Here is a 24,847-nt window from a genome sequence, read left to right as displayed (position 1 = left end):
CAGCAGAGAAGCAACGCGCTCATCAGAAGTTTAAACAACAGTCAGTACCGGGGAGGGCAGACGACAAAGTTGAAAAATAAACAAACATGTTCTTAGGCGCGTGCGAGGGGGACCAAGAAGCCGCCAACACATATCATCTCAATAAAAAGCCGCTCTTGGAAAGCTTGCATAGTAATTGAGACAGGCGCTCTTTTCTGATCTGGGTTGGCATTTCCTCATCTCAAACTGACAGAGCCAACTCAGGAAATTGCTGGTAATATTCATCTGGGGAGCACTTTCATTAAACGTAATTCATTCGACTTTCACAATAAATTGAGTGACATCCTTACAGCGGAACCTTTTTATCCTTGATTAAGTGCTTGCCAAGCTTTGGTTCCCCACTTTATTGTCACATTCCTTCAAGCAGAGTCGTCAACATGCCAATCTGCAGCAGAAAAATGAGCGCGGTGTGTTTACCAAGCTCCGGGAGGGGTTAGTGCTGACACAGTGAAAAAGAGCTGATCTCGAACTTAACTAGCGGATAAATCAAGACCGCAACTTCCAGCAAACTCGAGGCGGGCCCGGAAGAACGGTGACCCGGAGAAGGCAGCGGGAGGCTACTACGGGACCCGCCTTGCGACTCCGCTGCTCACAGAAGCCGCTGACCCGACGGCACCGGCTAGCAGTCTTGCTTGCCTCCCTTTAATTAAAATGGTGACAACTGTTAGGTCTTTAAAATGAGATCTGAAGCTCCAAGACGACAGAATTGTCCCGGGGGGGGGGGGGGGACTTTCTTGAACTGATTCAAAGCTAGACATTTTCTGGAGAGAGAGAGAAAGAGAGAGAGAGAGAGAGAGAGAGAGAGAGAGAGAGAGAGAGAGAGAGAGAGAGGCGCACTTTCTAGCCTGCTGTTGGAAAACCGGCAAACTTGCAGAGCTTGCACTGGCCTGCTCTGAGGGCAAAGAAGAATAAGACATGCATGTTACTGCTCCTTCCTCAGATTTTCCTTTGACTCTTAACGCCAACCATGCCGGACGACTTCACTGGCTGGCTGTTAGGATCTCCGGAACTCCAGCCTAAAGGCGGCAAACACTTCAGTACCCCAGACTGGGAGAACAGGAAGCAGGAATACATCTCTTTGCCAGTATGTGTCCCTTTCTCCTTTGATGCTCCCAACTCCATTCCCCACCCCTTATAAAATCAAAGAAACCCAGGACAGAGAATTGCTTATTTGAAAAAGCAATATCCATATGCTTTCATCACTCAAATGCCCTTTTGAAAATATTGTCGACGTCGGTTATTACCAGGACAATGCTGTCAATTTCTGTAGTCTGCAGAAAATCTTCCCTCGGATAGAAAAGTAGGACATTGGGCACCTATCTCAAAAAAAATCAACCAATTTCCCTTCCACCGGATATATTTTTCACCCAGACAACACTTTCATTAAAAGGAAAATAGCCGTCAACAATTTAAAGCCAAATAGAAATCAGCCTCACACAAAAGAAGTCACAAATTTAATAGCTTTCTGGGAAAATACCAGGAACAGAGTTGGTGAATTTCTGAATTTCTCTCTCCTTCCTGTTCCCAGTTCGGAAGGCAGGGTCTTGGAAGCTCACACTAGAAGGTCCAAGGCCATAATAATACTCCTGTAAGTGGGACAAAAGGGTGAACTACCCAATTGCTTCTCACACCTCTGAGAGCTGCTTTCCTGGCTGAGGTAGGGTTGAGCCTCTTGGGAAAGAACCTGGAAGTAGCAAGGCCCTCTCCCTGTCCTGAAGAGGCCTTGTCACCTTGGACCTGACAAGATCCCATTCTGGGCTGCTGAGGTACAGAATCCTCAGACTATCTGAGCTTGATCCTGTATCTGGATATGTGCTCTGGGGCACAAAAGGGAGGAAAATCAGCCTAAGGAGGAAATCTGATGCTGCCTCCAAAAACAAGCTTTAACAGAAAACACTGTTAGTTGTGACTGGGTAGCTATTTTTATCTACTATAAGAAATAACTTCAATTTGATTAAAGGTTTCAGTGAGCAACTAGCTTAATCTCTAAAGGACAGGAAGTACACACACCTAGTCTGAGTGCCTGCTCCCTGTTTTCCTTTGGCCTTCATATTCCCTAACTGTCATCTTCATGGTGAGTTAAATTCACCTAACATGTCACCTGCTAACAATTTCACAGTAGAGGTAGCTGCTAAACGCATTGTGTCCAAAGGTTTGCAAAAGATTTTTTTAACAATTGCCTATTTTGACTAAGAAAACAACCGAGTTACTAGCTATTGTAATTCCTAACAAAACTGATGGAATGTCTCCATTAAGGGAGTGCTATGAATGTACAAATGATTGCAGCAACAGTATCCATCCTTTGTCAGACTCTCTGGACTCTATTTCTGAGTAACTTTTCTTTGTGTGCTCAGGAGAACCCTAAGATCCATTTCACTCCTTGAGACATCACATTCTTTCCTGGGAGAACGTCTCTCCCTTTCCCCTGGTGTGGTCTTCAGCTCAATCCAGTTTATAACCCCTACTCCCCATTTTGTCTTAAACAAGAAACTATGTCCACTTTACATACCCAGTGCACAATTTAATTCAATTTAACTGCTATAGTCTGGTTACCTCATTATCTCACATTTAAAATATATTGGAATCAGTCCAGACAATAAAGACAGAAGAATAAAGACTGCAGGACTTTAAAAAGATAGGGAGTCAGACCATAGGTTTCCTCCTGCTGTTCGGAGGTTTAAATCTGAAACATACATTTAATAAACAGCAGTTTTCCTTATGTTTATTTATAAAGCATGGTCTCTGCCTCGATTGTTTATTTGTTTGTTTATTTATTTATTTATTTATTTATTTATTTTTATGGTTAAAGTTTGCCCAGTGGTGAAACTTGAGAATTCAAGATAGTAGTTTTCAGATGCTATACCTACAAACATGCGTGTTTTCAGGTTCCCATTGCAATACAAAAAAAAAGAAGAAAAAAATGAGCTTCTGGTATGAAACAAGGTATCTCTCAATAAACACATAGTAAATTAAAACCTTGCACTTAAGACAGACATTCAGAAACCTCTAGGCTAAAAAGCACACTTTGTGAGCATTTCCCCACATGCTGGTTGTGGCGGATGGAGCATTGGTATTGGCCTGCCAGACAGAGATTTGTCCCTCATAAGAATGCCTCTCAAAATGCAGAAACACTTAAATTCATGTTCTATAAGCAGTAATAAAAAATATTTCTTTATAGGAGATATCTAAACAAGACTTGCTCAACATGTGGGAATCACTCTTTAAGAAATGTGGCTGGAATCCCATACTCATAAAGGAAGGGAGTATTGGAAACATTTGCTAGGAAGCAAACCACAGCGTGTTCCAGTCATTTAACCGATGGTGTAATTCACAAAAGCAAAGAATTACTTATTAACTCCTCCCTGGCTCATGATGGCTCAAGGAAAATAAAATGAAATAGTGGGTTTGGATTAGTTTAGGGTTTTGTTTGTTTATTTGTTTGTTTACTTGCTTATGTTTCTCTTGCTCTGCCACCTTGCCTTCTTGGGGTTTAACTTGAAGCTACAGCAGCTAACCTGTATGCATCTGTCTGCAGCAAGATTTTGCAAAGGGCTGAAATGTCCTGGGGTGCAGCCACAAATGAATGCTCGGTTTTCTTGCTGTTTGTTGCTAGTGCTTAATGAAACTCACAAAAAGAAGCTGTGTGTGTGTGTGTGTGTGTGTGTGTGTGTGTGTGTGTGTGTGTTCATCTGTTCATTGCTACAGAGTTTTAATCAAGACTCCTACTTCTTCTTTCACCTAAAACCACCCTAACATTAAGTGCCCAATTCATCCTTTAGAACCCATTTTTATGTAAAAGTCAGCTTCCTCCTCCAGGAAAACAGCCCGGAATTTTCCTGGCGAATAGCTATGGGGTTGCAACCCCTGAAACACCGTCTTGGGTCACAGCCACCAGTCTTTTATTTTTGTGGTGTGTGTGGTTTCTAATCCCCGACACACAAAACAACTTTAGATTGGAGAGAAAAGAATGGACTTCTAAATCGCCTTCTCTTTTTTATTGTTCACATTTCGTATTGTTTTGAGTGAAATTGGAAAAATTGTCTCCTTTCTCTGTATTGCCAAAAGGCATTCAGGTAATGAAGTCTGTAACTAAACGGTAATTGAATCAGCATAATTTGCACACTGAATGGTTTTCAAATGCTCCCAGTTTACAATTAAAGGAGAATTAATGCGCTTGTTGTTGAGAATGCCGGCGCATTAGAATAAATCCAGCACTGTTGCTGTAATGAGTGGAAAACGGTTTAACTGCCAACAAACACATTTAAAATTTAACACAACGTATTGATTTCACTTCTTCTTTTGATAGATTATTTTCCAGACTATCGAAATACTCGCTCCAAGCAATAAACTGCACTATAGCTGAGAGCCCTGGCCTTGGGTGTGTGAGCACAGCCCAAGGACATAAGACAGTCCAGAGGTTCGAGTCATAAGGTGTGCGGGAGAAGAGGGGCACCGATCAAGGGAATCAAAGGTGTTACTCCCTGCGGCTTTTACTTTTCATTTTACACTCCCTCCCACCTTACCCAATTAAAAAAAAAAGAAAGAAAGAAAAGAAAAGAAAAACTGCTGTAGTATCTTCGATGGAACTTTCTCCCCTCCAACTACGGGTCTTCAATGTCAGTGGGCTTACGGGACAGAGGTGAGAGCGATAATGACAGAAGGCGGGCAATAGGAAGGACACCTTTTGCATTCGGTCTGCGTTCTAGAGGGGAAAGCAAGGACCCGCGACAGTCAGAAAAGCTGTCTTTTGGATTGGCTGCCCTGGCTTTCACCTGTTTACCCCCAAGGTGTCCTGTGGGCGAGGACATTGATGCGCAGCGCCCTCTGGCGTCTGCTTCTGCCACAGTCAGGCGATAAAGGTGCAAAGACTGGCAACACTGGGGATTCTTGAGATACAGCCGGAAGCCGGAACCGGGTAAATACACGAACTCACAGGCGCGCGCATATGTACCGGCTTCACGGAACTCTCAGTCCCGCGATCGCAGGCACCAGAGCTAAGGCCAAAACACACGGCTACTTGCAGGGAGAGCAGTACTGCTTCCAGGCTTGTGGATTCTGAAGCTCTTGGGAGTGAAAGACACTAAAACCACCCTGAGCCCCACGTATCCAACCGGTTTAGAAAACTCCAGCTGCTACTGCAGCGCCTGCGCTCCTCGCCCTCCACAGAATACCTTGAGTTCCCGGTGCACTCTGGCGGCCCGGGATTGCTGTGAGGATAGGAGCACTAGGCACAACTTCGCCTGCAGAACGCAAATGTCCCTGGCCCTCTGAGAAACCAGACGCGGAAAAAAAAATCTCTCTCCTAGGCTCGCGGTGATGCCCATAACTCCCAAGTCATACAGAGCGATTCTCCCTGCATCTGTTGTAAGGTTGTGTCAAGTCCAAACCTCCGAAAACTGTTTCTGGAGGAATCCGGACAGGGCAAGATTCTCTCCCTAGAGACAAAGACTGCCGTTCCCTAAAAAGAAACCCCTCACTGAAACTATGGTTCTGTTATTTAATGGCAACTAGACCTTGGAAGGGGAGGGAGGATTATGTTTGCAGGTGTTTCTCTGACCTAACTGCCCGGTCGTTTGTTATGTGTCTGGTGAATAAACTTACACCAGCTGCACCCCTGTATGTCTCAGGAAGTTACCTGCACTTTCTTCATATGCCACAAATCCAAACTGGGGGTGCTGGGGCAGTGGGGCAGTGGGTAGGTTCCTGTTCACCTCTTCTACCCCACCTCCACCCGCTTTCATTTGAACTAGGTGGGTGAAGAAGTGCTGCTAAGAGTTTCATGATTCCCAATACTTTTCTCCTCACCTTCCTCCCAAGCTATCCTCGCTTACTACCTCCTTGTTTCTGGACGAACAAGGTACCGGTACGCTAGTCGCTGTTAAGAATCACGGTCCAGAAGATGGGGGATAGAGCAAGAAAGGAGGATGAGAGCTTGAAAAACTCCCGCAGGAATCCAAACAACAGCTTCCCAAAGTTCTTTCACTGTCTGTGGGAACACTCAGCTCTCACTGAACTGGCGGCCTCGCCCTCCCGCCCTCACCCCCCTATCGTAGTTGCTTGGCCTCCAGGTTAGGGAAGGATCTCAAAGATGCCTGACGGATCGCGACTTACCAAGTAGACGGTGGGCTGCAGGAGAAGAAGAACGTACCAGCACGCAGCCTGCATCCTCCCTCCTCTCAAACTTCCTTGGCGGTGCCTTGGCTGAGTCTTTGTTCCTTCAAAAACATAGATCCACCTGACATCCACTTTACAGAGCAGGGAGCGCTCTCAGCAGCCTAGATACAAATGAAATTAGACATCCCATGACCACGCGGACAAGGCTGATGATCAAGCAGGGGAAAGGGGGTCTTGGTGTGGAGTGATGGAGTCAAAAAGCTGGGAAGGGGGGACGCGAAGATTGGAAAAGCGAGTCAATCCAGCTCCAGAAACGAGCGAGTGAGGTCCGCAGGCGGGAGGGCTTGAGCGGTGACCGGGGTTCCCAGAGCCCGGCGCGTCTCGGAAGCCAGTGCCCAAACGGCAGAGGCCGGAGGGGGGTTAGGCACACTGAGAGCAGCTCACAGGCTGGTTAGGAGGCCAACTGTCTCTGGCAGCCAGACCTGCCCTAGTGTTTGACAGGCGAGCGGCTGGGACTAAAGGCGGCGGCTGGTTCTTCGCCAGCCCTGGCAGGGTTCACACACGTACACAGCAGCAGAGATAGATAGCAAAAGCGAGAGAGCAAGAGACTGAGTAAGGGGGGCGCGGGCGGAGAAAGGGTAGGTAGAATTGACCCGGATTAGGTGCCGGGGAAATGGGGGGTGGGGAAGGGGGATGCAATTTGCATACAGGAAAGCGGGGCTCAGTTTACCCATTCGAACCTCCTGAAATACAGATAGACAAACACGACCACATCTACAGCACTACTTTTTTGAACTAAGGGGCGCAGCCAGTTGCTAACTTCTACAGTAGAAACCTGTCTGGGACTCTGAGGGTCACCTATCAGACCTGCCATATGCCCAAGTAGAGTTTCACCCCGCTGCCCCTTCCTGGTGATGACCACCACCCTGCCCCAAGGTGTCCCTGCCAAGAACAGTGGAGAAGACCGGTACATACCGCACAGGACTGGAGGCAAATGCAGCGAGCAGAGACCGCTCTGAACAGGCTCCATGGAGGAGCGACTATGGCCTGGAGTCTCCAGCGCCCGGGACGTGCCCTCCCTGGAGCTCCGTCTCCATGCTCGGGCGAGGACCGGTCCAGCTGCCTCGTCCAGCCTTGGCAGAGTCGTTGTCCCAGTGCCCCGGTCGCGATCAGGATTGATCCGCGGGAGCCTAGGCTTGGCACAGTTGGATTCCCGGTGCAGGAAACTTAAGAGGCAAGAGAAGGAGGGGCAGGTAGAGAAGACGACGGAGAAAGGAAGAAAGGGAGAGAGACGAATGCGCCGGGTTGCTGCACCCGACCGACCCGGACTGCCTGTGTTGGCACTGACACCAGCAGGCTAGGACTCCCGGATTTCCGCGGTTGACAGAGGATGGAGAATGACTTAAGGGGAGGAGACTGGGCAAGTCCTCCGGACTTGAACTTGAGCGATAAGACGCGGGCCTTTCGGAAGAAAATAAAAAAAGCCACACAACAGGCGCGATGAGACCCAGTTTCAGAAGAAGGGGTGTGGTGGCGAGAATTTGGAAGCTGCAAGCACTGGAAGCAGCTGCAGCTTTACCAGCAAAGCTGGAAAGCCCCAAAGCCTAAAGGATTTATGTCACGGGCGCTGTCCGAGGTCTTGCCCGACCGCCGGGGGACGCTCCGCAGAGCCCGGTTTCAACTCCCCGCTGCGAGTGAGCGGGTTTCTCCTCCGGCCTCGGCTGGTCGAGCCCGCAGCCCGGACACCAACAATTACATTGGCACGTGGGTGAACGATTCCTCAAAGACTAATTAATACCGCGTGTAAATAGATTCCACTCTCCGGCTCTCTGCGGGCCTCCTGGCCCTCAGGGAGAAATGACTCCTGCAGCATCTCTGGTGGCCAAAGCGCCCCCTGGGGGGAAGGGGGGTGGTTGGGAGGAGAGCGACTGCCAGGGGAGTGGCAAGAAGTGTAGCAGGGAGGTGCGCAGGGCAACAGTGGGTGCAAAGGAGAGCAGGGTGCTCCTTCTGGCTTCGGGAGGGGCGCTGCTGCCGAGAACTGTAAACCTGTGGCTGCGGTGGCCAGAGGCGGGGATGCTGCGGACTGCCAGCCATTCAGCGAGCGAGGCAGCAGAGAGGACTGTGCGACCTTGGACTCTGGACTCTTCTCAGAGAGCTGGGCAAAAGCAAGAAGGGGGAATATAATCTATGTTCTATCTCTCCCTCTCTCTTCTTTCTCTCTTCCTCTTCCCCTCCCTTGTTCTCTCCTCTAAGTCTTTTCTGTCCCCCAGAATCTTTTTTACTTATGTTTCAATTTTTCCACACCCATTATCCCCATATCTCCATGCTTCCCCAAGTTCCCACCATTTCCCCTCAAACCACAACTCTGGTTCTTCTCCTGTGGCCTCCACCCTCTCCCACACTCTAGCTTGGGATCAGCTCCATGAAGATTGAGACTGGGTCTTTCTTCAAACAGGCCCACATTCAGGCCACAGCGGCGAACATCAATAAAGGCCGATTTCTCACATGCTGGTTATTTCGCTCTCCATTAGTCAGAACCTGGTCTTGAGTGATAGATACACACTGCGGGACAATGTTTTGATAGTAATCTATAGGAATTGAGTCAACACTCACCTCAGGAGCCTGAGTTCATAGCATTAAAATACAATCGTGATTTTTAATGAGCTTTAGAGTTTCTTTCCCCACCCCACCCCCACCCCCAAGTGCAGCTCTTGGACACTCCAGGCTGTGTGGATTCTGTTCCAGTCTAGGTGACCAGACTCATTGTGCCTTTTAGACATGATAACCACTGGCTGAATTCCCCCTAATGAGCACAGGATATCCGACAAACAGAGCAAGGACAATCAAGCAGAAGTCCCATGCTCATGAGCTGAGGCAAGAGGATGCCCACTGAGAATCAGATCTCTCCAAAAGGCTGCAAATTAGATCCCACTGCAGGACTGCATTTCCTGTGCTTTGAGGCCTGTACTGTCTTCCCACTAGAACTGGCTCTTTAAAGAGAAAGCTCTCCCAGTTTCATAAGTTGTACCCTGCCACTGTAATCGCTCAGAATTCATTGAGGCAGAGTAAGAGTGAAGCATGCTTTCTAATAAAGACTGTGGAAAACACTCATTGAAAGAACTAAGCATGGATACATAGCATGATGCTAGTGTTGACTTGGATCTTTTCATTTATTAGAGTTTTTATGCCCCATAAAGCTGAAGGAAGAAAAGTTGAAGTATGGAGCCATCTATATCTGCTGCTGAGTGGTGAAGATATGGTGTTTTAACCAGTTTCACCCTCTAAGATCCATAAGACTATTCAAAACATAATGGCCGTTTGTACCCAAGTTTCCAGGTCCTCACAGGCTGGAGTAGAGAATAGGAGTGGATGCCCAAGCACAGTGCTCTCATGGGTGGACATTTCTCTGGCCTTTGGGAAACACAAATGAAGAAAGACAGCTTTTGAGGTATACCAAGCTCTTTTCTAAATGTGCTTTGAAAACATTCCACCTATTCATTCAGCTGTTTAATAAAGGCATATATATATATATATATATATTGCAAGACACACACACACACACACACACACACACACATATATATATATATATATATATATATATACACATATATATATCTTGTGGAATAGATCAGTGACCTTAAAATTTCTGCCTGAATGGGACTGATTATTTAAGAAAAGCACCATAGGAACCCAGCCATGAGAATCAGTCAGACATTTTATTCTATGACAGGCCAGGTGCCAAGGAGCTTTTCAGTGTTAATACCACGAGAATGTCTGTCCAGATATTTACACTTGCAGGATCCTACAAGCTACTTGACCTGGGATACAAAATAAGCACGTACCACTTTTTGTGTCCTCAGAGTAGTCATTTCCTTAATCAGAAAAATATCAGGAGCCCCTGAGTAACACGCAAGGGCCCATGATTGTTTCTAATAGGCCTTTTTGATTTTAATGACCTAATAATCATAGGGAGGGGCACAAACACGGCATCTTTGTTTGCATTCCTGAGGTTTGCTTTTAAAAAAACAAAGGCAAGAAAATTATTCTTAAACATTCTCCTGTTTCAACTATTTCAGCACCCCACAATGCACAGTGATAGAAATCTGCCCAAACGAAGAACAATGGTGTTAGATTCTTCAGACTCCAAACTATGCTAGGAGCCCTTGTTTTAAAAAATTCACCTTTTTCCTCTATATGAAGTAACCACTTCAGAACATAACCTTTTGCCCTCCAGTTCTACCTGGTCAAATGTATAAAGACTGGTGGTATTAAGCTCACTTCTATTTAAATAATGCATGTTTCAAATGAGCTCAAAGGGCTGCCCCCAAAAGAAAATGAAGATATTAAGTAATTTTCTGATAACTAAAACAAGAGGTTGAATTTATAACATATTTGAAAGACACTGTTAATTCTGTTAGACACAATTACCTTGGCTGGCATGGGTAGGAAATGCAAGGGTTGAAGCTGATTTATCTTGAGACTAAAGCGAAAAGAGAAATGGAATATAACTTCAAATTTGACGAAAATAAGTCCAAAAATGAACTTATGTTAAAACACATTGATTACCATATTTTACCCAAAATTCAAGTAAAACATAAAACTGTTGTTATGACGCATCCAGCTGTGATCTTGCTTAAGCTTCAGGCCAAATTATATGCATTTTCTGTACAGAGCACGGAGTGATACCTATTTTTTTTCTTGATGGCACCAAAAATGCAAAGCTGCAGACCTTTTCTACCCTGACTTCATTATAAGCTGATATTCTCATGTTATGCAGCCTTGGGCACGTGCCTAGAGAGCCCACTGGTCTCAGCACCCAACTCTATGTAATGAAGAAGTAAAGTTAGATAATAAATAAATTTTATTTTATTATATGTAATTAAACAAGGAGTCACAGCTAACTTTAGAAACTTAACGGCGTCCCAAAAGTGACTGCATCTCACATGATTTTCAAGGATGTCAGCAATTTAAAAGTACATTATTTTGTTCAACACTCCAATGAGTCTCCGGGTGTTTGTTGATTAAATCCGTTTTCTTTGCATTTCTTTCCTGCCTCATCCTCATAACCTTTTCTCTAGGTCAAGGGTTGACTCCATTGTATCAATCATATCACTTTCTCATAGAAATTGTTCTGCACATGCTTTTAATGTCATTGATTTATGAGAATCTACACTCAGACCGGCATCCTTATTATATTTATGAATATTTCTTACAAAAGAGGCAAAGCTATTTCTATTCCTTTTTCGGAATTCCTAAATGTCACCCGAGACAACTAGGAAAACTTCTGACCCCTCCACCTCCAAAAGGTGTTTTGCTAGGGTAAAGAAGGATCGATTGAGAAGTGGAATGTGTTGGGTTTGGTTTTGTGTTCTTTTGTTTTTTTTTTTTGTTTTTTTTTTTTTTGGGTTCTTACATTTTTCTTTTTTATTGGATTAATTAACAACTCAAATGTTACTGGATTTCCTTGTTTCCCGTCTGTCCATAAACCCCCTATCCCATTCCCCCACTTCTTCTGTGAGGGTATTCCCCTCCCCCGAACACCCACCCCTTCCCACCTCCTCACCCTGACATTCCCCTACACTGAGCCTTGAGAGAACCAAGAGCTTTGTTTTTTTTTTTCCAGCTTTGAGTATTTGTTATTTCAATGTAGTTGCATTTGGTTAATAACTGTGAGGCATGCGTGCTCTATCGCCATAACAAAAATGCTTTAATAACAAGATCACTGGACTAGAGAGGAAAAATAGCCATCAAGTTCTGAGATGAAAAAAAAATAAAGAAAATCAAAAGCTCAATGTAAAAGGCATTTTTCCTTTTAGAAGTAATTTATATGCTCAGTCTTCCTGTCCATATTTCATTTATTCTGCTAGGTGAGGACTCGGGTTCTCAAAGGTAGGTTGGTTTTAATTGTACTCACAAACTTTAACAAGAAAATGAATACAAAAAGAGAAATTAAAGACAGCCAGCCTTGAAAGGGAAGTTGGATGTACTCAATAGAAAGATTGAGGTCATACCCCCAAAATTATAATTACAATTTTTAAATATTGTAACTAAACATACCTTTGCATCATAATATAATTACAGGAATTTGTCATAATGGTCCCTCCAGAGATTAACTGACAGTTCCCTAAAGCAGAATCATTAAGACAAAGAACTCGACAGCCAATGTTCTGTGAACAAAGCAAAATACAGTATTTGCTTTCAGCTAGAAAGAACACTGGAACTCCCAACCATGTGGAGAGAGAAGAATCCGTGAGGATAATGACGCCCAGTCTTGTGATAACCAGAAGCAGGAAATGAATCTGAAAGTGTGTGTGTGTGTGTGTGTGTGTGTGTGTGTGTGTGTGTGTAATTTTCATCGTCTAACATTCCTAGATGTTTTGAAAGACTAATGTTGTTCCAACTTTTGCCCCAGTTGGACATTATAAAGCCAGCGTCTTAAACAAAACGATTTAGACAGGGAGCAAAGTCTACTTCACAGAAGTAAGACTGTTTTGCATTGTGAGATCTTGTTCAAATGGGGATTTCACAAGGAACTGACAAGCCTCCTAATTTCCTATTTGAACACCAAATAAATGAAAATGGCTATACTGAAATTTTACTATGTTTAACTTCAGAAATCATGTCATAAGAATCACATATTGTGCTTTTCTACTTTCAATTAGTAATAATGTACTTTTGGTAAAGTTCAAAGAAAATGAATTCACATCAAATTTTTGTGTTTAATGGATATATGGAATATAATGTCTAAAAAGCTGCATTTCTCAGAAGGATAATGGCTACCACAGAACAATACAGACATATACCAGGAACTATGCTCTTGGGTTCTATCCCACAATACCACTGGTAAGCTCTTGAACTTGAACCAAGAATTTAGTTTTGAAAGAAAACCTATAAGATCAGACAAGTGTAGTTTCTTCATTCTCTTCTTTTCTAATGAGGTTGACGCAGAGCAAACTGGGGGTCACTGGAATCATTACTATACCCGCCTTCAGCTTGAAACTGCCCTACCTAGTTTGATTTCAGCACCTCTATTTTGCAAGTTTTTCAACTAAGGGCAGCCATTCCTTTTTACACCCTCCGTTCACTGATCTTCACTCATTAGACTCTCCTCACTCCATCAGTAATTCTGCTTCTCCTTTTGCCCTGAGAAGACAACCATGTTTTTTAACACCTTCAGTTTTATGACTATTAATATCCAGTTACAACCAAGTTCCTAAGTCCAATTCTGATATTTTCCTCCAACCAAGTATTGGATTGTCTACATACCCACACAGATACCCTTAGTTATACTTAAAATTAACATGAGTATACCATATTTTACTACATAGACTGCATGATCCTATTTGTTGGTATTCTTTTGATTGCTGACACTAAGGGACATACCCAAGAGGCTTCTTCTGAGATGAGGCCCTTCTGTATAAGTCTAATCTCTGTCTCTCTGTCTCTGTGTCTCTGTGTTTCTGTCTCTGTGTTTCTCTCTCTCTCTCTCTCTCTCTCTCTCTCTCTCTCTCTCTCTCTCAGCTTAAGTATGTTTTCACTTGCTTCTCTAGGCAGCAGGAAGCCAGAACACACAGGGAGAGTAATTTCCCTCAACATGGGACCTGAAACACAAAAGCCCGTGAAACAGACCAGAAGTGACACCTGAACTGGGCCAGTCATACAAGGTGATCAAACAAGGTGATGTAGATGTAAAAACGAAATTTACCTTCTCAACTGTCAAGATTTAAGGTTGTTTTCTGCACTAACACAGCCAAAGTTGACTAGTTAGCAATACCAGTACTACCCTGGAAAGCTCAAACATCAGAGTCTCTTATTCATTAGTATCTTATGCTGTATTATTGTCATTCCCCATGCCATCCTCTGCCCTAAGACTGGATGACAAGGAAAATGGAGGGAGGAAATGTACATAAAGCCCTGTTCCTGTTAAAACCAACTCAACTCTAGACCTAGTTAACTATGCCCATGGGAAAACTGGGGACTGAGTGTTTTAGCCCTGGGTTTTTGAATTATGTATCTGGTGAAAAGGAAACTATGAAGTTTTTCTTCTATTATAATTAATTAATTAAACTCTTGATAGGGTAGATACCAGTGGATCCTGCTTCCTCATGTGTTCGGTCTCTTCAGCCCTAAGTTAGATTATATTTCTATTACTTCACTGACAGTACCCAAAGTAATGTATACCTTTTTTTCGAATCCCATGTCCTTTCTTCATTTTTACCATAAAATATGTGGTAAGTAACTCCATCAAAATGTTCTTCCCAGGTCTCTTCCCTAGCTCTTTAAACAGTTCCTTCTTCTCTCCTATGCCCAATTCTCTTACTAATCACTCCTAGCTCATATTTTTCTTCTTTCTGCCCCCTCTCCACCCAGCAGAGGACTTCCTCCATGACCTGTTGCTCTATACAGAGTATCAGATGAACTGGACAGAATTGCTAACACCTGGGGTGTGCCCACCCGTCTATTCACAGCTCCCCAGCTTTACCAGTGACATCCATAGTTTTTATGTGCTCACATAGTCTTTATACTTCAGTTTCCCATCCTTGGCTTTGTCTATATGTCATAGACTAGCACATTGCCTGGCCCAGGTTTCCTTCAGGATATCTCTTCCACTCACCCTCATCTTGGAGGTAGAGTTGTATGCAACATATGAGATTTTCATGACTTTGTAACTGGGAGGCCATCTTTCTACAGCTCAGGTTATGAGTCTCATTCTGAGCCCTGCAGAATGAACCCTGCATCTTCTTTACTATGTCTTCTTGTGTTTAGTATGAGGCCTAGTGCACAATGTATGTTCAGTGAATGTTTGCCTCCTGTGCGAATTGGTTCCTTTTCTTCAGATGATTTCTTATCATGTTTGTCCTTTTACTTCTTGACACATATACAAAACCTTTGTTTTCTTTCCTCCCTAAAATAGAACTATGTTGGGTATTTATCTGTTTTTTAAGAAATCTTTTTTCCCAAGAGAACTCTCACTCAGAACAGAGAGACTTAACGTCTTCTGAGAGTCTCATCTGGAGTGCTTAGCTCATATCTGCAAGCACTTGATACCCTCCTCCCATCCCATAAACAACCCTACGGCTGGAAAGCCTCCAGTGCACATTAAGCCAAAGTTCCCATGCCCTTGCTTGCTTTATTTCCACCTAGAAGATTTATGTGCATCATTTAGCTAACTTTTTACTAAGAAGGTGCTTATCTCCATAGGCTTTGGCCTTTACAAGGATGTATTTTAACACGTATCTAGGTGATCCTGACAAAGATTGTCCAAACAAACTTTGAGATTCATCTTCAAATATGGTAGATTTGAATTTTTAAAACTTCTTAGCCCCATATGAACAACAATGCCAACCAACCAGAGCTTCCAGGGACTAAGCCACTACCCAAAGACTATACATGGACTGACCCTGGGCTCCAACCTCATAGGTAGCAATGAATAGCCTAGTAAGAGCACCAGTGGAAGGGGAAGCCCTTGGTCCTGCCAAGGCTGAACCCCCAGTTAACATGATTGTTGGGGGGAGGGCGGTAATGGAGGGAGGATGGGGAGGGGAACACCCATATAGAAAGGAAGGAGAAGGGGTTAGGGGGATGTTGGCCCGGAAACCGGGAAAGGGAATAACAATCGAAATGTAAATAAATACTCAAGTTAATAAAGAAAAAAAACTTCTTATGGGGCTGGAGAGGTTGCTCAGTGGTTAAGGGGGCTGGAGAGATGGCTCAGTGGTTAAGAGCACTGTCTGCTCTTCCAGAGGTCCTGAGTTCAAATCCCAGCAACCATATGGTGGTTCACAACCATCTATAATGAGATCTGATGCATTATTCTGGTGTGTCTGAAGACAGCTACAGTGTACTTATATATAATAAATTAATTAATTAAAAAAACTTCTTAGAGTGGAAATCAGTGTTAGTCTAAGTAATATTTACCCCACATATCAAGACTGTGTATTTGACCAAAGCTTGTATAAAATACTCAATAAAAAAACAAAAGGAAACTAATAGCATAATTAATGTGGTTTAGTTACTTACAATGAACACATGTAACATCACATTGTATTTTATAAATCTACTAATTTTGTCATGGAAAATAAAGTGTTTTGAAAAGATGCAACAATGTAGTGTTTTCAAGAAGAGTTGCTTCAGCCTATTGCACTGTGGATGGCCCTACAATCATTTCCATCCTGAAATCCTCTCTTATGTTGTTCCCATTAACCAAACAAACCATGGGTTTTGGTACTGTAGACACAGCAGTGCGGAAGTAAACATGAGCCCCTGTCAAGCGGGTTAACAGACACTGACAATAAGCAGGGTAATGATTAAAGAACACAGCAAGGTACACGGGGCTACATTCTGTGGAGGAGACGAAGAAGAGGCAGGAGACAGCTACAGGAGTGAAAGCACAGAAGCAGTTTTAAGCGCAGTGGTTGGCGAGGGCCTCCTTATGAAGCTAAAATCAGAGGTGAAGTAGTAAGCCATCTAGAAATCTTGGGTAAAACTTTTCAAGTGGAAGGAAATGCAAGTGAGCAAAATTTAAGCAGTGATAGACTTCATGGATTAGAGGAGAATGGCATTTTGTCTAGGGAAGAGTAAGCCAGACAGAGGTGACTCAAAGAAGAAAACAGAAGTGACAGACGGAGTAGCAACTGGGAACATTGAAACAATTTATCTTGATAAGATGTTACAGTGTGCCTTAAGCTTGGTGGAGAAGTGACACATCCAAACTTACGTTTTAACACAGTTCTTGTAGATACTGTGTCCACATAAACCTGCTGCGCTGGGGAAAGTAATTCCAGTAACCAGGGGGCAAAGCAAGAGGATCTGAAATTCAAGGTCAGTCCGGCTGCATAAGCCAGACAGTCTACAAAGAAAAAATGGAAAAAAACAGTAACCCTAAAGGAAAGAACAGCAGCTCATAGGAGAGGCAGGCAGTCACTGAGGCCATCCAAGCACTAGGCTGTCGAGACTTGGTGGCCTGGAAAATGAAGCGAGGACAAAAGTAACTGATTCTGGATGTGTGTCAAAGAAGGTGGGTAACATAGTGTGAATGGTTGAAGATGGGATGTCAGGGACACTGTTGACGACTTGCCCCACATGCCCTTCTCTGCAGTAAAGAAGGCTGTGAAGAAGGCCTACAAAGTAAGGCAGGTAGTTGCCAGCTCAGCTTAGAGCTTGTTAAAGTTGAGATGCATATGAGATACTCAGTGAAGATGAACCCCGTGAGCCAAGAATTCAGGGGAAATTTTCAAGATAAAAATATCAATTTGGATAGTGTCAGCATATGCATGGTGTTTTTTTAAAAGGTGGAACTGTCCAACAGGTATAGATAAAGAAGAAAGGATTCCTGGAGTTCTTCGGTTATAAGATGTAGCAGAGAATGGGTTGACCAAGCAGATGGAGAATGGGCACTTAATGCTACAGGTGGAAACAAAGAAATAAATGAGTGACTGAATCAAATGCTTTGGTGAATCAAGTATGACTGGGCATCACCGGTGAAATACAGAAGTACTGGTAACCTTGGTAAGAGCATCTTTGTGAATAAAGATGGCCCTCTCAAGATGCTTTAGAAGATCGATCTAACTTCCTTCTCCCCAAGTCTCTACAACATAGAGGACCTGCTCATGTACTGATCTTACTTACTTTACCTTCTGTGAGACTAAATGCTCCCTTCTGACCATGTCTTCCTTTGGAAAGCTCTTGGTTGTAGCAGTAAATGGTACACAGTAAACTGCTCTGTGCTCCCGGAGGGTGCCTGCAGCTTGGTACCAGCCCGAGAGCTCTGAATTCATGAATGAAAGACACACACAGCGTTATTTTTAACATGACTTACTTACTAGCTCAATAGCTGGGCCACTCCTGAACCACCACGTGGCTAACACACACCCCTCCAATATTCCTGAGTTAATATTTGTTAAATTTGTATTTTATCTCTGCTACCCCAGACGCACCGGGTGAGTGACCCCGGGACTACTCTGACTCTTCTATGTCCGCAGGCTCATTCTGAAGTCTGATCTCTAAGCTTCCCCATCATGGTGATTCAGCTCCTTCTCTCCTCTGCATTTCTTGTCTGGGAACCCGAAAAGTCCCACCTCTTATTGACCCGTCAAAAAAAAAAAAAAAAACAACAACAACAGTTGGCAGGAACCTGCGGCAGAAGTGCGAATTCCCATATAAGCACAAATCAAACCCCCAAACACTTAGTGGAATCAGCAGCTCATCTCACAGATTCTGCAACCCGCTTAGGATTTCGTGTAAGTTCACACCCACTGTGGTCATTCAAATCACAGGATGGACTGAGCGTTGCTCTGTTGTCCTCCGTCCCTTTCCTCAGCTCTCCCTCCTAGACCTTGTAATTCAGTTTCCGTCCCTCAAATTGACCTGTAAAGGTGCCTGAAAACTGGTCTGTCCAAATTTTGACTTTTAGTGTTTCTGATAGGTCTACAAAGTAAGGCAGGTAGTTGCCAGCTCAGCTTAGAGCCTGTTAAAGTTGAGATGCATATGAGATACTCAATGAAGATGAACCCCGTGAGCCAAGAATTCAGGGGAAATTTTCAAGATAAAAATATCAATTTGGATAGTGTCAGCATATGCATGACTTTTCTGTCATTTTGAATGATAGTATTATCCCTATCTGGAGTGCCTTCTTTAATTAAAGGACCTTTTTTCTTTAATTGGAAAATAACCAATAAGAACTTAAATCACATTTTAATGCTATTTGTTTTTAAAACCATTCAGACTTTGTGTTTTACCATTTGCATGCCAGTAGCATAAGGTTTTTCTTACTCTATCTACTGCGGTAAATAACTGTTTTCATATACATTTTACTGTTTAAAATGTTGGACCAAGTAAAACAATTTGGAATTTCTGCTAAATCTGTCACCTAGACTTTCCAGAATCAATTAAAAGTAAAAATATTACTATGCTTGAAGACCCTTGATAATAAATGACATGGTAAATAAATAGGGAGATAGATGAGGGGTTTGAGTCCATATCTCACACATTTTCCTGTGCATTCCACTGAAAAACCGTGTGGGTGACATGAAATTTACAGGTTATGGAGTATTACTAGGGCATCTAAAAAAATAGTCTCACATTCATTCTGAGGCAATAAAGCCCTGACTTCCAACTCTAGCATCACCTCTTTTCTCCTTCTACTACAGTAGCTTCCTGTATAAAAAATATAGCACCACTAATTCAAAGTTGTTCTCCAAGTCTTTTCGTTTAGAATTGATGGATATTCTGTTTGCTTGTTTTTTAAATGAAAATTTAAAAATCAATTTAGGCTTCTCCTCCCCCAACCCCCTTTTTGGTACCAAATGAACTTGTATTCTCACTACTGGTTTCAATATTTTATTCTTACCTTTTATTTTTTTTTAAGATATCAGCACAGTAGACTTTACCTAAGTGTTTAAGAACTCTCTTTCCTATGATCTCTTATATCTGAAAAGCTTACCCAAATGACCACTGACTAAAACAGCAATGGCTTACAGGCTAGAAGTGTTCTCTGGGGAAACATTTCCTCTCTGGAGCACAACACGTGATCCTGATTATAGATTCCCAATCTTAAAAGTACAAAATTGAGGATAATTTATCAAGCAAGTACTTTCTTGAGACCATTTCAGCTCTGTCATGGATGTATTTTTGGACTCTATTTAATTTCTCAGTTTTAGAACCAACAGCAATCAAAGTGAGTCACTTACTCGAATATATCTAAAGATGACGGAACTCCTCCAGCTTAACAAGTAGGTTTTGTTTTGATTTGGAATTTTTTTTTCTCTGTTTGAAACAGAGTCTCAGCCTGTATCCTTGGCTAGCCTAGTACTTGATACCCCAGCATGGCTGACCTCAAATTCCCAGTGATCCTCCTGCCTCCACCTCCCTACTTTGAAGTTATGTGCCATCCTCCTTAGCACAAGTGGTTTTGCTTTATTATTAACCATTAACTCTGAAAAGAAGGAAGGAAGGAAGAAAGGAAGGAGGGAGGGAGGGAGGGAGGGAGGGAGGGAGGGAGGGGGAGAGAGAGAGGAAGGGAGGGAAGATGGGAAGGAGGAAGGAAGGTCTGTAACAACGTCTGAGGTTATAAATGAACTATATATATTCCACCAAGAGGCACCAACTAGCAAAGGTTTCCTTCACCATCCCAAGTGCCCAGACAAGCACTTCATCTTCTAGTTTTTTCCCTAAAATTACCTGTACTCAGGCTTAAAGTTGTATGGAATCCTCAGAAAAAAATGCACATAAAAACACAGCAGCCACTTTAAAACCATCTTTGACAAAGGAATATCAAGGTGAGATAATCTAATTTGAAGATAATTGCATGTTAATAAGCACTCTTCTCATTTTATCTAACACTAAATATTTCGTAGTTATTATCACAGCGAATTATGAGGCCGCAATGTGAGTGGTTTGGAATTTAGATTCCATAACTTAAGATAAAATGAATTAGATCAGCTTGGTTTAATTTGAGAGCATAATCTTGCTATTTATGATTAAGGAACTATTGTCTCTTTAGAGAGTATGTATTTCAAATCTCAGATTTACTATTCCTACCTCCTATTTTGAGTTTCAGAAGATGGAAGCTCCCAGATATGACAGAGGAGTTCGGCAAATAAGGCTGATTGAAAAGCTAAGCATGTGCTTTCTAAATCCATTTTTAAAGTATAGAAATGCAATGACAATTAGCCATGAGAACCGCCATCTCTCCTGCCCAACATTAATTAGATTCCAGGAAGTGGATGGCTTTCAATGAAAGTGGACAAAAATAGCTTCAATGAAATGATTAGGAAATGAATTCTCACACCCCAGAGTAAGGCTGAGACATGAAAAAGACTGGCCCATGCACCAGATGTTTTTCATTCTCTTTGACAACGTGAGCAAATGGAGGATAAAGGCACTGACTTCACCTTTCATCATGTGCTCTGCTCAGCTACATGATTTACAGTGATGGGGGAGGGGGGGAGAGAGAGAGAGAGAGAGAAAGAGAGAGAGAGAGAGAGAAGGAGGGAGGGGGAGAGAGAAGGAGGGAGGGAGGGAGAGAGAGAGAGAGAGGGAGAGAGAGAGAGAGAGAGAGAGAGAGAGAGAGAGACTTTAAAATAAGAAATAAGCACACATTCCTGGAGATTGTTTGCAGGACACTGATCACTATTTAGCTACACTATGACTGTGACCTTGAAGATGAAAAACTGAAAATGAGAACACGCAAACAAAGGGACATTGCTCAACCGGTGTCATCTGTCTTGAAAAGTTTTTGCCCCGTGAGCACTGTATAAACTCTATTTCGCTCATGGTAGAACTGTGTCCGAATTTCTAGTGAGAAAAGCAATAGTGAGGAGAAAAAGAAATCTGATCATATGCATCGTGCTTAATGTAAGATTTCATAGTCCTCCTGATTCTGACAATGAGGTAATTTGTGAAGGGCTCTAATTGTGGTCAATTATTATGGTCCTCTAGCGCCACCTAGTGTTTCCATACATTGCTTTAACCCAGCTCCCCCATTAAACCAAATTAACAATTTCTCACAAAGATAGTTGTATCTTTTGAACAAAAGGAAATAGAAACATGTCAAGGCTTGATTTTTGATATCTTGAAGTATTTTCCACTTTGTTATATTAACTGTTTAACTTCATGAAGTGTCAGTGTTCTTTTTGTTCAACAAAGTTTTTTTTGTGTGCATCCTTGATTCATTTCCATTGTTTAACACCTAATTGACACTGTTTTCCTGAAAACACAGCAGTGATCAAGGTTAGCTTGTTTGTGACAAATGATAGTCACTTCTTAATTCATTGATTTGAGCCTGTCAGGGTAGACCTTCTATATATCTAAATGCTTTAATAATGTGTAAAGTTTATTGTTTTAAATATGCCCCTGCTTAGTGTGATCTAAGTGACTACAGAAGCACAGTTGAGAGACAGGGCAGAGTAGCTCTGTGACAACCCCTATCCCCACCCCAACGTTCATTGAGCACCCCAAATATTAACAGCCTAACCAGAAAGCCAACAAAGAAAACTCATTAAAAATGTGATAAGGACACTGACGTGTAGCTCTCCACAACTGACAGCTCCTTCCTGGCAGGGGTGTGGGAAGAGAAGGACTCAGTTCTACTTAAGGGGCAGGCCACAAAGAATTGAACCTCCCTCCAGTGAATGTATAGACAAATCGAACTTGGATGGTTTTGTTCTTTCTTTCTTTTCTTGGGGGGGGGGGAGTGTTGTCACAGGAGCGGGGCAGAGGGTGAGTGAAATGGAAGGAATAGGAAGCATGATGGGGTGTATGATGTGAAATTCTCCCGCCAAAAGACAATAAAAGATAATATGTTGAAAATGCAAAAGAAAGCATTGCGCTGACTTTCCAGAAGCAGCAGAAGTCATGGAAACAGAAGTAACCATTGGGCACCCAGCCTTCCCTAACTGACAAAGCGAATTGAGTAAACAGTCACTGGCTTGTTCTCTACGATCGCATTCACCGGGAAGAGGTAAGGCGGGTAGAAGCCACGCTGTTGCCATCACACTGCTGAGTTATAGTGAAGTGCGTCTCAGACTAGAGTATGCCGGCACATAGGCGCGTTTCAAACAAATATCCTGGGGCAGACAAAAGTCAAATTTTGCATACTGTTGAATAAAATTCTAGGACTATTCCTTCCGGTTCTCAGAGAGGGCAGCTGCTACAGGGGCGCAGCATCAGGATGGTCATCCTAAACCAGTGGTTGAGCACAGCAGCATGTAGTGATGAGAATCTAAGGATGTGCTCACAGATAACCACGACAGATGTCTAACTTGTATTCATAATAATTATTGAAAGTAATATCATCACATGGAGGAATGGTATTGTTACAAAATGACTGTTTCTGCTTGTCTATGGTTGTTTGTGTCAGGACAACACACTACCTTAGGTATGGACACACAAAACAGTGAGGCTCGAATCCTGGAAAAGGGATAAGGTTCGCTGTGGCTTATTTACTTTTAAAGTTGTCTCAAAGTTATCCAACAACATGAAAGGCAACATCGCTACTAGATCAGAATGACTAGAATGGAGTCATATAAGGAGCAAGTTGTAAGACAGAGGAACAGCAGTTGGACAATACATATGATGCAAACATTCAGTCTACATATGACACAATAGATGACTTGTCTCATGGGGCTTGTAAGGAGCCTAAACATCTTCCCTCTTATTTGGGAAGGTATCCTCCTCCCTCCTTTCAGGGACCCAGTTTCTCCACTTGCAAGTAAATGTTGTCATTTTAAAGCCTCTCCGGAAGTGTTCTTAATGTGCAGTTCTAGAGTCAAGACTATGACCCCCTTGGAAATGTATGCAGAATGCTATCTGTCCTCTTCCTGTTCCGGAAAGCAGATACCGTATTCGAATCAGATGCACAGGAAGATACTGCTCTAACACTAAGGAGTTAAGTAGCACTTCAGAGGGGACATAAGTAACCCCTTCCAAGAGCTGTTTATTAATGTTACTGTTGTTGAGTATCATCAATCATCATCATCAATCAATCAGAACTATCCAAAACCGCCTGTCAGGACCCCAAGCAGTTTTTACAAGAAAGTGCCAACTTGTACAGTGGTAAGAATCAAATTTTGTGATCAGGATCTAGGTGAGCCTGTCTAGGAGTGGGCCCACTTTGAGTGACAGCCCTACTCTGCTCTGCACAGCATTTCTGATGGTGGTCTGAGCCACTGCTGCCTTCTGCCTCTGCCCTGGTAGTGGTCCACTGACTGATGGCCTTTCTCCTGCTTTAGTTCTTGTGTTGTCTGTTCTCAAAGCACACAGCCCGAGCAATCCTTATAGGAGCACCACCTTCTCTTTCCAAGACTCTACCCTTCTCCCAACTACGGTAAAGGTTAAGAAGGGAAGGGGTTACGAGACATGCTGCTGGTGCATCTCCCCTTTCTCTTTCCTGCTGGATCTCCCCATCCCTCAGGCCCACCTCATCTCCTGCACTGTAAGTGTGCTGTTGCTTCAAGCCAGGAATACCTCAATACTGGAGCCTAAGGATCAAATGCATGGGATTACTGTGTTCTCTCTCTCTCTCTCTCTCTCTCTCTCTCTCTCTCTCTCTCTCTCTCTCTCTCTCTCTCTCTCAATGTGATTCTTCTTGCTACCTATAGAATCCCTCTTTTCTCGTTTCCACTAGTTTGGAAAGGTCTTCCCTAATAACAAATTTGCAACATACTCTGCTGTTGAACACCATCCATTTCTTTCTCTTTCTTTGACTCATACACCTGGGTTCTAAAACTGGAATTTGAACCAAATTCAGTTATTTAGATCTACACATAACTTTCCAATAATATAAAAAGAAGGGGGATAATCACTTCAGAACATAGAGGTCAAAAGCAAATTTCTGAGTTGTCCTTACAAAACAATAACCACCATATTTATTATTTTAAATATATAAAAGAATGTATTTATAACCATAATATATCCAATCTGAAAGAGTTTTTTCTTAAATAACAAGTATATATTTATACATCCTTAAACACTTTTGTAAACATATTTCTGCATGTATGTGTGTGTATGTGTGTGTGTGTGAGTGTGTGTGTGGTATGTATATACTTGTAAGTGTGGTTTGTGCAGGGGTGTGCACATGTGTGTATTGTGTGAGCACACATACATATGTAGGCATGTGGAAGCCAGAAGCAGTCATCAGGTGTTCCTCTAATTGCTTTTCATCTGTGTTTTTTAGACACTGTGTCTCACTGAG

At 42.9% G+C, this 24,847-nt stretch overlaps 1 protein-coding gene across 2 annotated transcripts in view; it reads right to left on the bottom strand.

Annotated features, from left to right (window-relative positions):
• The window catches only part of Nxph1 (neurexophilin 1), a 312,816-nt gene extending 305,315 nt beyond the window's left edge, over positions 1-7,501 (bottom strand). The window contains exons 1-2 of one of the 2 annotated variants that reach the window (XM_087656137.1): positions 7,129-7,501; positions 6,151-6,314 (exon numbers count right to left, since the gene is read on the bottom strand). In XM_087656137.1, coding sequence (XP_087512263.1) covers positions 6,151-6,204 — 54 coding nt within the window. In that variant the 5' untranslated portion in view covers positions 6,205-6,314; positions 7,129-7,501. The remainder of the gene's footprint in view (positions 1-6,150; positions 6,315-7,128) is intronic. The other variant, NM_012994.2, reaches the window with a different exon arrangement.
• Positions 7,502-24,847: the final 17,346 nt, after the last annotated feature.

The sequence above is a fragment of the Rattus norvegicus genome, chromosome 4 (genome assembly GCF_021556685.1).
Source record: "Rattus norvegicus strain SHRSP/BbbUtx chromosome 4, alternate assembly SHRSP_T2T, whole genome shotgun sequence".
NCBI classification, from domain to species: domain Eukaryota; kingdom Metazoa; phylum Chordata; class Mammalia; order Rodentia; family Muridae; genus Rattus; species Rattus norvegicus.
This window is presented reverse-complemented; position numbering and strand designations above follow the sequence as displayed.